This window comes from Pezoporus wallicus, unplaced genomic scaffold (genome assembly GCF_028554395.1).
Source record: "Pezoporus wallicus isolate ANWC-B61680 ecotype Strahan unplaced genomic scaffold, APGP_CSIRO_Pwel_v1 contig_14755, whole genome shotgun sequence".
NCBI lineage: Eukaryota > Metazoa > Chordata > Aves > Psittaciformes > Psittacidae > Pezoporus > Pezoporus wallicus.
In genome coordinates this window covers 17655-29656 of record NW_026642109.1, presented here as the reverse complement: position 1 = coordinate 29656, position 12002 = coordinate 17655, and the positions used below count along the sequence as shown (strand labels likewise).

Here is a 12002-nt window from a genome sequence, read left to right as displayed (position 1 = left end):
CATTCAGTGACAGCATTTTTGAGCTAGGATCAGGACAAGCCCTGATTTATTTCTGTTGTTGTTAAATCAAACAGGCTAGTGAATGGGAGTGATTTTTTGACTTAAGGGTAACATAAACCAGTTCCATTTAAAAGACTTAGGCTGGCTTCTCTTTGTGTTTTCACAGTACCATGAGGAATTTGGACACATACTCTCTGACAGGGCTTGCAATAAGGTGAGCTACAGTATTTTGGAATAGTCATTTGTAACTATTTCCCCATGTATTAAAGTTTCCCATAAATACATGTTACTTTGCACAGCAGATGCTGCAAGCATAATCATTTAGATAAAATCTTGCTTAGGATTTTAGGGTTTTTTCAAGCTGAAAAGTTTCTTTAGCTACTGAGGGAAATTCACATTAATGTATCTTAGCCTGCAAAGGGATTGGAGGTTCATTTCTTACTTGAAATATCTATTCTATTTTATCATAAACTAGCTAAGCCTAGTAGATGAATGCTGAATGTCTCATTAAAACTCTTGAGAATGTTGTGAAACACCTTTCATACAATACTTTTAAGTGGCTGAGCAAGAAAGGCTACTGGGGATCATCATGATTTCTACCAGTGGACATACAGGCAAATTCCAAGTGATGACAGACATGGAAGAACATGGGCAAAATACACCCACTTCAGCTGAAGGATGGAGCATGACAAAGCAATACCCCTTTGGAGTGAGGAAATTGAAGGTGGAGCTTCAGAGTGTAGCATTCTTGATACTACAGCCATCTTAGGGTCCAGCCAGCCCACAAGTTCAACGAATATTACCTTCTTCAAATGGCTGGAAGTCCCAACAGGCACAAAAGATAAAGGGAATTCAAGGGAAGCATCAGCTCATTTTAACAGCCAGGAAAACTAGCATTAAGGATTGTAACACTGTAGTGAAACTGGGAATTGTACCTTCATCTCTGTCCCTGGTCACCTCTTCAGCAGCAAAACTCCAGCCTCCTTTCTTTAACTAGAATGAGCATCGCTTAAAGACAAAATGAGAACAATTAGTAAGTAATGTACTGAATAGCAGTGATTTTTCTATGAATCCAGGCACCTGCAAGGTATCAAAGCCAAAGGCATCAGTATTTTTGGAAGATGAGGCTGAGGATGTCGAGCAAGAAGCCAGCAGTCACAAAGTGTTTAATTCATGTTGATTTTCCCAGAACTGTATCCAAGGAGGATGTCACGCTTTTCCGTTCTCAAGTTCAACCTTATCTCTGAGTGCATCAGCAAGTTTCACCTCTTCTGAAACTGTATTCTTCAGTGAGCTATTTATAAGCTCCTGCTGCTTCTCACAAGTAGAATTTCACTCGCTTTCCTTCTCTGCCTCAGGTTGTTATATTTCACTGATAAGCTGCTGCTTCACATATAAACCTTTCCACAGCCTGTTTTCTTCCAGCTCCAAGATGTGCTAAACTCAAAAGAGACCGTTCAGAGAAATGGGAAGGAAGTATTTATCCTTGGCAGCAGCAATTTAGGGACATATGTAATGTTTAATGTGTTGAATCATAGAGGCTCAATACATACTCAAGCATCCCTACCTTAAAATCCTTTCCTTGTAGTGATAGGACAAGGAGTGATGGGTTCAAACTTAAACAGGGGAGATTCAGGTTAGATCTAAGGCAGAAGCTCTTCCCTGTGAGGGTGCTGAGGCGCTGGCACAGGGTGCCCAGAGAAGCTGTGGATGCCCCATCCCTGGCAGTGTTCAAGGCCAGGTGGGACAGAGCCTTAGGCGACATGGTCTGGTGTGAGGTGTCCCTGCCCATGGCAGGGTGTTGGAACTGGATGATCCTAAGGTCCTTTCCAACCCAAGCCATTCTATGATTCTGTGATTCACTAAAACTGATAGGTTGGTCTTTTGCACCTTAATACTGACAACTTTACAGCTATCCAAAGAAGTTGTCATCATCATTTCATTTTTGCCTCTCATTTTTGTTGTGTCAGAGATCAGAACTCTGCAGGGTGTCACTTCTGACCTGTTCAGTTCAAGAAATACATGGAATAGAACAAGTTTTAGAAAGACTGTAAGACTCTTGCCTTTGTCTAAATTGCTAGATCTGTCTGTTGTGTATCTTAACCATGCATGTTTGTCTTTCTGTAACACAAAAATACATCACCAATGCCTTGAAAGTCCTACTGCCCTATTCTTACAAATTACTGCATACCAATTTTAAAGTACAGAGCATGGTTAAACAATAAATAAGGAAAAAGCAGTGGTATTCTTGAGACATTTCCAGGCATAACGTAGGACGCACACGCTACCTAAGAATATAATCTCAATTTAAACATGTAATCCCTTCAATTAAATCTTTTGCCATAGGTCTGATGCTGCGCAGTTCTGCAGTTCAGAATGAACACTTTTGGGGGAGCAATATTTATTCTTTTTAATGCTGTTTTTAGGAGCTTTGCTCAAACAAATATTATTAAAAGGTTCACTGTAATTATCAAGTTTGATTTACCAGGACTTTTATCTGTGATCATTACCAAAACAGCACTTCAGTGTAAAACAAAGGGTATGGAGCTGCAGCCTCCAAGGAGAAGAGAAGCCTCCCAGGATACTCTTCCTCTGCCACAGCTATTTTGAACCAGTTATCAGTTTCACCTGTGAAATTACCCTTCAGGCACTTAACTGGTTGTTAACTAAGCTCTGCGTATCCACCACGACTGATTTTAGTAGCTCTGTGAAGGAGCACAGAACTAGGTACAGGGAAGTTTTCCCTTCAATCGTCATCTAATTCTATCTGCCCAAACTGCCTAAATCAAATGATACCTCTAGGATGGTTTTCTTCATGCAAAGATCCTGTTGTCTACAAAAGAAGGGTGCAAAGCTTTTAAGTTCAGCTCTACATTTAAACATGCCTACAAGTTTTGGATTCAGTTCATGTGTTTGACTCTTTGTAATCAGTCTCCTATCTGTGGTGTTGCCACCTCTGAAGCCCAAGTCGATGTGGCAAGAAGTGGACTCAAATTTTCACACAGCAAGGGTTAGATCCAAGTCTCAGCTTTACTTGCTGCCTTTGCACTGTACAATCTAGAAGGTAAAATATAGACATTAGGACATGGCTTTCTTTTCCTTTTTCAGAGAGGTTTCTTTAGTTGAGGGAAAATCATGTTGTATTTTGTTTTTTTTCCTGGATGGCTTATCCCTGAGATGGCTTGCACCCACATTCTTCTAAACTTTTCACTTCTCAGAAGTATAAAGTCTCACGTCAGAAGGATAAAGGCTCATGTCAAGAAGTACTGCAGAACACGGTAGTCTACAAAGTGCAGAATTACTGATGACAACAGCTACAAATAACCAATGGGAAGCAGGAATAGGAATTGTTTATTCAGGGATACTTCCCGTGGCTCTGCAGTTCATCCAAGTCCACAAGCTCTGTTTCTCACAGGACATTAATCTCTCTTTCTGTTATCTTGTCAGCAGATAACCGAAGCCAAGAAGATCTAAGCCTAAATTCTGTAAACAAGTAAACTAAGACTCGCACCTTCTACTCAACAGGAGGAAAAAAGCCAGACCAGAAGGCGTTATATAAAGACGGACAGATGGGGCAGGTACAAATTTACGTCCTTATCATTGACCCTATAGAAGCAACTCCAGGAAGTGCTGCCTGTTATCAGACCTGCATGTACTGCTCTGCCACCTATACCTTACCCAGTATGGACTATCCCAGTAGCACACTAAGCTACATTCTCATTTCCCACCTATTTCATTTTCTGGGTTAGGTAGCAGTGAAAACGTGCTAAGGATATGTGCCCACTTAAAGTTTTATTATCATAACAGTGTTCCATCGAGTGGGAACCTCAAGTGAAATAGCCTAGGAAATGATTAAATGATGGTTGGACAGAGCCTTGGCTGACGTCCTCTACTGGAAGGTGCCCCTGCCCATGGCAGCGGGCTGGAACTGAATGATCTTAAGGTCCTTTCCAACCCAAACCATTCTATGAGTCTGTGCATAGGAAAAGCAGGGAGAGGACAGGAACAGTAAGCCACTCACTGCTGATGAGTTATAATCTAGCTACATTTTGAAATGCAGCTGGATGTGCTGGTCCCAGATGAAGCCAAGGCTATTACAGTCATCACAGCAGCACAGCTACTGAAGCCACCCTGTAAGAAAGCAAGCAAAGAAGGGAAGAGAAGGGGGAAAACCAGTAGGCATTGGAAAATTATTTGGGAAATGCTGGTAAAAGAATAACCACCATTGCCACCAAATCCAAATGAATCCTCATAAAGCTGGCAGGTTACACCCATACCTCTGGGCAGGCATCATCAAGGGGACAAGTCCCAGCTGCTGCTGGTACCTAATCCAAAGGTCACCAGTAGTAATCGTATTGTCATAAAACAAAAATAATTCTCTGAAGCAACAGTATTTTTAGATGTTATTTATTCCACCCCAGAGCACCATCCAACAGCAAGGGGGGCCCATGGAGTCCCTCCAGCAAATGAAGAGATCTAGTGTAAGACACAAACCAAGTTTAGAAAGCTGTAACATTGTGAAAGAAAGGACAAATAAAATAGAAACAGCTTTTCTGGTTATTCAGCTGCCAGGCCCCTGCAAACATAAAGTGGAGAATGAGCTAATAAAACCTTTCCTTCACAGGAAATGGCCAAAATGCTAAAGAAATAGAACAAAATACAGAATTGTATTTTTATCTATATTATTAATACAGAATTGGGAGCAACTTACATTCTCCTTAAGTTCGTGAAAGTCAGTCACTAGCAGCAATTTATATAGCACATGCTTTTAGGGCTCTCTTGTTGCTGAAAGCCTGTCAAAGAAACCTGGTAAAGGGGGCTGCTTTCATCCATCAGGATGTGCAGCTTTGTATTAGGTTAAAACAAGAGGAACAGATGAATGCACACTTCATGGCAACAGCAAGGATGAGGCTAGAGTAAAAACAAAGAAAAACTAATAGAAATGAAAAATGAGAGCTGCAGTTGTCAATAGAAAGAAGCTAACAATACCCACTAGGATACTCAAAGCACTATTATAAACTTGTGCTGCAAGAGTATGTGCAAAACAGTGGGCTACAGTTTCCTTTACATGTCAGAGTGGAGGAAGCTACAAGGAAATCATCATAATCTAATACAGATGTAGGTCTTTAATAATCATGTAACAAAAATAATGTGTCGTTTATTCAAAACTAACATAATAGTCTTAAAATCTTACAGTAGTTCTCATGGGGGGAAAAGATTTTCCTTGGTTTACAGCTGTAGAGTAGGCCTAAATATTCTACAGTAACTGCATTTGAAGCAATGGAGTGGTTCAGATTGAGTATTCTCAAATCTGATGTGAGATTCAGTATTATCAAATATTAAGTCCCACAGTGCTTTTTAAAATGTAAGCCTCTATTACACCTGTCTGTACATCTGATACCTACACTCACTTGAAGCACAGAGAAGTGCTGTTAGCTCAAGGCATTGTGGCAAGGTGTTAAAGCATTCACACTTTTCCAAGGAGTGGGAAGCAACTTGGGATTTAAAGAAGACCAGTCATGTTTCAACTGTTAAACACTTCCTCATCTCTTCTACACAATGTAATTTTACATTACACACTTGTAAACAGAGAAATCCAGGCAGAAATAACTCTCATATGAAATAGTTCCTGTAATCCAGAGCAAAGAGCCCAAGTGTATGACACTGATCCAGATCTGTTTCCTCTAAACTACGTGTGTACACACATACCACATTTTCTGAACAGAAAATTGACTCATGAGAGCTAATTGCTGTAATGAACCTCGGAGAACAGGGAACTGAGCTAATATTCCTTAGGAACTCAAAACTCATCTTTAATGTTGAAATGTGGCTGATCTTCAGGTTTGAAGGCTAGATTGGGGCTGCCATCCTCATTCAGGATTCGTCGAGAAGTATAGCCAACAATTGGATATTTGGCCTTATAAACATTATTGAAGATATCATCCAGGGACTTCAGTTCCTCTTCTGTGAGTCCTGTCTGAATGAGAGATGGAAATGAAGGTCCTGTCTCAAATAACAATACAGGTATTTGCATGCATTTTTCTTTGTTACTGATTACTGGAAACCCTGTGGTCAGTTTTTGGGTTTGCTTTGCAGAGTGTGAATAACAAAATTGACAGTATAATCTGTAATTTTATTCTTTTCATTCAAATTCAGTCTTGACAGTGCTTTTCATATATTCAGGTCAAACAAGCCATTCATCTCCCTTGGTTTTCCCTGCAGAAGTAAATCACCTCCAACAAGCAACAACCCACTGCGAGAGGCAGCTTTCACTGCCAAGTCAGTGACACAGGATACACTAACTCAATTGAAAAGAAAGGGATTTACTTGCTTTGGAAGCATCTTTTTAAACAGCCGGTAATTTCCCCTTTATGTGCTTACGTAGGTTGTATTGATTGCACAGATTAAACCCCTTCCTTCCTCTTTAAGGCTGTTAGCACTGCACCCTCCCTGAGCAGTAAACACATATCCATTTGATGTGTTTCGAGAATATTAATGTATTTGGGCTTTAAATATGGAAATCAACTTTAATACAAGCAATTTAATATTATCATCAACTTGCAAAACAACAAAACTCTGCAAAATGGAATTAAACTAATGGTCTATTTTCTTACTATGTCATGCGTCAGATCTGCTGGATCCAAAGACATCTTTGCAACTCCTCGTGTTGAGTCTTTCCCAGCCAAAGCATTGTAGGGGGCTCCTTTCCCATAAAACTCTGTCAGATAAATAATAACAATACTCCAGTGATGATGTGACACTGCACAGGGTATGGTCAGTGTTCAGGGTTTTCAGCCTCTATTCTTCCCCAGCCTGTTACACTGACAAGTTCTGACACTGTTCCCCAGTTACACCTGAGCAACAGCTCAAGTCTAAAACTCTTCTTTCCAAAACTGACTTTTGAGGTGTTACTTTTTTGTAATATATCCCAGTCCCTAAAACCAAAACACAGCAGAGGGTGGGGTCTACAATACAGTCGTTGAACTCCTACGCTGCACTCTTAAAATCTACCTGTTCCATAGGGAGCTCTGCTTTATATTCTCATGAGAATTTTCAGTGGCAAGCCTTGTCTAACTTAGGATTCAAAGGGAAGCCAACATCTATGTCCAGACAAGCTGCATTAACAAGCTTAGGACAAAGCCATTAGTTGGCTTATGATGACATTCAGGCAAGTGTTCAGGGCCCCCATGGTCCCTTCAAACATTTTACAGCAAACCTGGATGAAGTATCTGGAGTTCAAATTAGAACATCTGTAGTTCTTAGGGAAGGCACAAACTGCAAATACAGCACTAAATGGTTGAGTGCTAAATGGGGATTTAGAAAAGGAGAAAGTATATTCTTTCTGTTGTGATTGCACTGCAGGTTTCTCATGCATTAGGAATATTTAAAAAGGAATTCCTGAATAGTAACACGAAAATGAAATGGACAGGAAAGGAGAAGCAAACTCACCTTTGCCAGAAGTGACATCGAACACTACTCCCTTCACCGCCAGGTAAATGGGCTGCCCTTCCTGGAAGGAAAGCCATCAACATACCCTCAGCCCTACAGTGTAAGCAAGCAGCAGTTAGCTTTAGCTATGAAACCCATAAGGACATGAGGATGAACATTAAATTCTCAGTTGTATGCTTTTTCCTGTTTGTGCGTATACAGCAGACACATCCCCTCCCTTGGAATTTCTTGTGCTTTAAACTGTCCCTGAGATTTATGGGCATTTTTTGAGCATTTAAGCATATTCAATGAGAGAACCTTTTTAATTTAAACATTACGCTCACAGAAGACACATCCCTCCTGCAAGTCACCTCTTGTCTGCTCAGTGATGATCAACTGCATCTGTTCCTAATGCAGATGGATACTGCCCAAGACAAAAGGGTGTATGGCCAACAGTGTTCTTTATTCAATTAAGAGAGCAACATAAACACACACAAATCTCATCTGCTGACATCTGTTTTACTTAATACGCCAGTGCTTCTGCTTTGTCTTTTACATGTATTTTTAACTCAGATGCTGTTAGTTTCTTGGAAGTATCCAGAGAAGGCCCTGAGGAGGGCCAGCTCATCTATAAAAGACACAGTACGTAGGAATATAGGACTTTATAATCTTGAATGTGAAGTTCTGCTGAGATTTCTGTGTCAAAGAAAGCGAAGAACTCTTAAGCTGAAATTGCTTTGTTACTTCTCATAGGGGGGTAAAGCACCTAAACACATGGTTTAATGAATTATTGAGGAAGAATCACTTCGGCTGCAGTTATGGCTGTCTGCAGTACGTTGGCACGAGCACCTTGCCAAACAGGCAGTGAACAGAACAGGAACATCTGACTGCACGCAACTTCAGCGGGCCAAACCCAGCAGGACACGAGCCGTGAATGCCAACTGCTCACGGGCGCCCAAGAGCCGAGTTACCCCGGGAGGGAGGCACAACACGGCGGCACAGCACGACAAAACAAGGCTTAACGAGGTTGCAGGGGCCCGAGCAGCCGGCGAAGGCGGCCCCGGCCCCGCCGCGGCCCGCCCGCCCGTACCTGCTGCCCGTCGTATCTGGCCAGCTCGGGCTCGGTGAAGAGCCGCACGGGGGCCTCGGCCGGCTGCCGGAACCGCAGCTCCCGCTCGGCCTGGGCCGGGAGCGCCCCGAGCAGCGCGGCCAGCAGCACCCGCGCCGCACCGCCCGCCATGCCGCGGAGATCGGGCAGCCGGCCCGGCACCGCCTCCTCCGGCACCGCCCCCGACAGCCGCGGCCGGCGGCGGGAGCGGGCTCCAGGCTGCGGGATGGTTCGGGTGTAGCTGGAGGTACGCGGGAGGAGTGGAGCGTACGTGGTGAAGTGAACGAACTCACTGCGTGTAGAGCAGTACCAGTGTAAAGCGCACCGAAAGCTGTGCTCAGTTATTACAGTGAGGGCCCCTCACGACAAGAGGGACACTGAGGTGCTGGAGTGGGGCCAGAGAAGGGCAACGGAGCTGGTGCAGGGCCCGGAGCACAAGTGTGATGGGGAACGGCTGAGGGACCTGGGGGGGGTTCAGTGGGGAGAAGAGAAGGCTGGGGGGGGACGACCTGATCGCTGCCTACAAATGCCTGACAGGAGGATGGAGCCAGGAGGGGCTGGGCTCTGCTCCCAAGGAACAAGGGATGGGACAAGAGGAAACGGCCTCAAGCTTCCCCAGGGCAGTTTTAGATGGAGCTGAGGAACAATTCCTGCCCCAGAGGGTGCTCAGGCATTGGAACAGGCTGCCCAGGGCAGGGCTGCAGTCACCGTCCCTGCAAGTGTTCACACACGGTGGAGATGAGGCCTCAGTGCCATGGGTCAGTGGTGGCCTTGGCAGTGCTGGGAAATGGTTGGACTGGATGAGCTTAAAGGGTTTTTCCAACCCGGTTGAGTCAATGATTCTGTAATTCTCTGGTTCTAAGTGTGCGGTGCTGCCCCGAGGAAGGGCCATGAGTGGTGCACAGGGAGCGCCCTGACCCTGCGGGGCACGCAGCAGGCATGGTAACTACTGGCAAATCTAACAAAAGGCCACTCAGGTTTCATCCTTCTGCTCTGAAGCTTCTGTGCTTGCTGGTCTGACCACTTGTTCACAGATCAGCACACAAAGGGCAGGTTTCATCTTCTATGACTTTAAACTCTCTTTATAGCCTAAGGAAGGAGAGAATAAATAGGAAGTTCTCAAATGATGTGATTTCCCTGTGCTATAAATACAGCACAGGGAAACACTCTGGGCTGGCAGAAAAGTAAGCAGTTTGATGTTTGTAACTGTATATAGAATTAAGGAAATGAGATGCTTTTTACAATTTAGATACATGTATCACATCCCTCACTGTACTCCTGGCAAGTGAAGACTTGAAGGATTTATAGCCTGGATGTGTAATGCCGTGGCATCCCATCTTCCCGACTACTGGGCTGTAATCCAAATCCCTGTTTGGTACCTCTGCTCCATGTACAATGTTTTGTGAAAGATGAACAGTTTAAAGGACCTGGACAGCAAACAGGAGATAGAAACATCCTTGTTTTGAGGACTGTTTATAAACTGTGCTTGTATAAAATCCCTGTGTCTGCCTCAGAGGAAACCTGTTCCATGCTGCGTGAGCTAACACCCACACGCTGTCCAGAGGCAAGCAGAGCTGAAGTAGCTAATCAGAGCAACATCTCCATCGTTCTCCTCTGGATGGCAAAAGCAGCTCAAGATGAGAATTCCAGGACAGTGAGGACATGTCACCACAGTATGGGGATGACGACCACCGGGGCACATCCCCACATGAGGAGCCAGGCCAAGCCTGCGGAACCAGGCAGCTCCATGAGGGAGCCGACTGCCGCAGGCTGAAGCTGGTGTTACAAGCCAAGTGTTGCTCCTATGTGGTTGTTCCTGTGATTCTCCTTAAGCAACAAAGTTTGCCTACATTGCCTAAACACCTGGGCTTCACAACGGGCTTCTCATCCTGGCTGTCCATCACGTCCATGTGCTGACTCCACACACTACAAGGCAGAAAAAGGACCTTGAAGCCTTTGGACCAAACAGTTCATGAATGCTCCCATTACATGCAGAGCTCTGGATTTGCTCTGCCTGCCAATCCCCTCTGTGGCATTCCACAGAGCCCCGTACTGCTGGGAAAGAGGCAAAGTCTAATTCGTCGGTTTGGTTCAATCACATTATAGATTTACCTTGTATTCTGTAATAATTATTAGTGCAGGTGCTGAATACTAACCAACAGCTGCCTGAGGTGTTAGTGATTTGGGGCTCAGTTACAGCCTGCCTTTGAACCACTGACATCTGAAAATCAAGTAACAAGAACTAAAACGTTTTCCTTCTGAAAGGAGAAGCTGTATATTAGCATTGCTGTTGTCAAAAGACTTCAAACCTTAGTTATTAACTTAGAGGTGTGGGTCTTAGGCATAGGGAAAAGGTCTGAGCAGCTCCTCTACAGTGTTGTGTCTCAATGCAAGAAATGTTGTGCATACTTTTCCCAGTGATGAAACGTTGCCAATTACTTCTGTGCTGGGAAGGAAAAATAGCTGTGTAGGTATTTGTGGATCGGTGGCCCATGAGTCAGCTCACATGTGGTTTTGGCTTTTATCTTCACAGAGCACCCCATTGCTGCCACTGCTGGGCTAGTGTAGCACAGTTGAGGCTTCACAGGAGCCCTGCAGAAGCTCTGTCTGCTTGCCAGGTGTGTCCGTTGGTTTGGTGTTCTGCAAACAGCCCTGAGCAGTGAAAAACGAACAAAACCATGAATTGTGTGCATCCTGGGGAGAGCTGGCAGGAAGGGTTTAAATGGCTTTTTCCATCGAGTTCATTCTTGCATAGGACAATTCACGTTGTGAAGTGTGTGGTGTGGAGACTCTTTTCCCTGTCACCACAGAGTGCACTTCCATGTCCTCAGCAGAGAAAATCACAGCCTGATTTGGGTTGGAAGGGACCTTAAAGCTCATCCAGTTCCAATCCTTGGCACGGGCAGGGACACCTTCCACTAGAGCAGGTTGCTCCAAGCCTGTGTGTCCAACCTGGCCTTGAACACTGCCAGGGATGAGGCAGCCACAGCTTCTCTGGGCACCCTGTGCCAGCGCCTCAGCACCCTCACAGGGAAGAGCTTCTGCCTAAGAGCTCATCTCGGTCTCCCCTCGGGCAGGTTAAAGCCATTCCCCTTGGCCTGTCCCTACAGGCCCTTGTCCAAAGCCCCTCTCCAGGTTTCCTGGAACCCCTTTAGGCACTGGAGCTGCTCTAAGGCCTCCCCTTCTCTTGTCCAGGCTGCCCCAGCCCAGCTCTCTCAGCCTGGCTCCAGAGCAGAGCTGCTCCAGCCCTCGCAGCATCTCCGTGGCCTCCTCTGGGCTCGCTCCAGCAGCTCCACGTCCCTCTAGTGCTGTTGCCCCGGAGCTGGATCAGGGCTGCAGGAGGGGTCTCACAGCGTTCACTATAAACCCTGCAAACCCCGGTTACTCGGGTGAGGAGCACTCGCGCTGCACTGGGCGGCTCTGCGCTGCCTAAGGCGAGGGAGCTGGGCAGGAATGGCCCGGCCCT

General features: G+C 45.0%; 1 protein-coding gene and 1 long non-coding RNA gene across 2 annotated transcripts in view; one reads left to right on the top strand and one right to left on the bottom strand.

The window, feature by feature from the left end:
- The window catches only part of LOC130608751 (uncharacterized), a 51680-nt gene extending 51002 nt beyond the window's left edge, over nt 1-678 (top strand). Inside the window, exon 4 of the long non-coding RNA XR_008974635.1 lies at nt 558-678. This is a non-coding gene — a long non-coding RNA (uncharacterized LOC130608751). The remainder of the gene's footprint in view (nt 1-557) is intronic.
- Nucleotides 679-5138: 4460 nt separating this feature from the next.
- Nucleotides 5139-8681, bottom strand: NENF (neudesin neurotrophic factor). Its single transcript, XM_057426953.1, has 4 exons — nt 8519-8681; nt 7450-7510; nt 6615-6718; nt 5139-5977 (listed from the first exon to the last, which is right to left on the bottom strand). Exons 1-4 carry the CDS (start codon nt 8666-8668, stop codon nt 5801-5803), a joined length of 492 nt encoding a protein of 163 aa, XP_057282936.1. The 5' UTR covers nt 8669-8681; the 3' UTR covers nt 5139-5800.
- Nucleotides 8682-12002: the final 3321 nt, after the last annotated feature.

Bases quoted from the DNA above. Each gene is read 5' to 3' on its own strand.
- NENF (XM_057426953.1), bottom strand. From the start codon at position 8,668: ATGGCGGGCGGTGCGGCGCGGGTGCTGCTGGCCGCGCTGCTCGGGGCG. The intron at 7,511-8,518 runs GTACGGGCGGGC...CTTTCCTTCCAG, and splicing joins CCAGATACGACGGGCAGCAG to GAAGGGCAGCCCATTTACCT. The intron at 5,978-6,614 runs GTAAGAAAATAG...TCTCTCATTCAG, and splicing joins CAGATCTGACGCATGACATA to ACAGGACTCACAGAAGAGGA.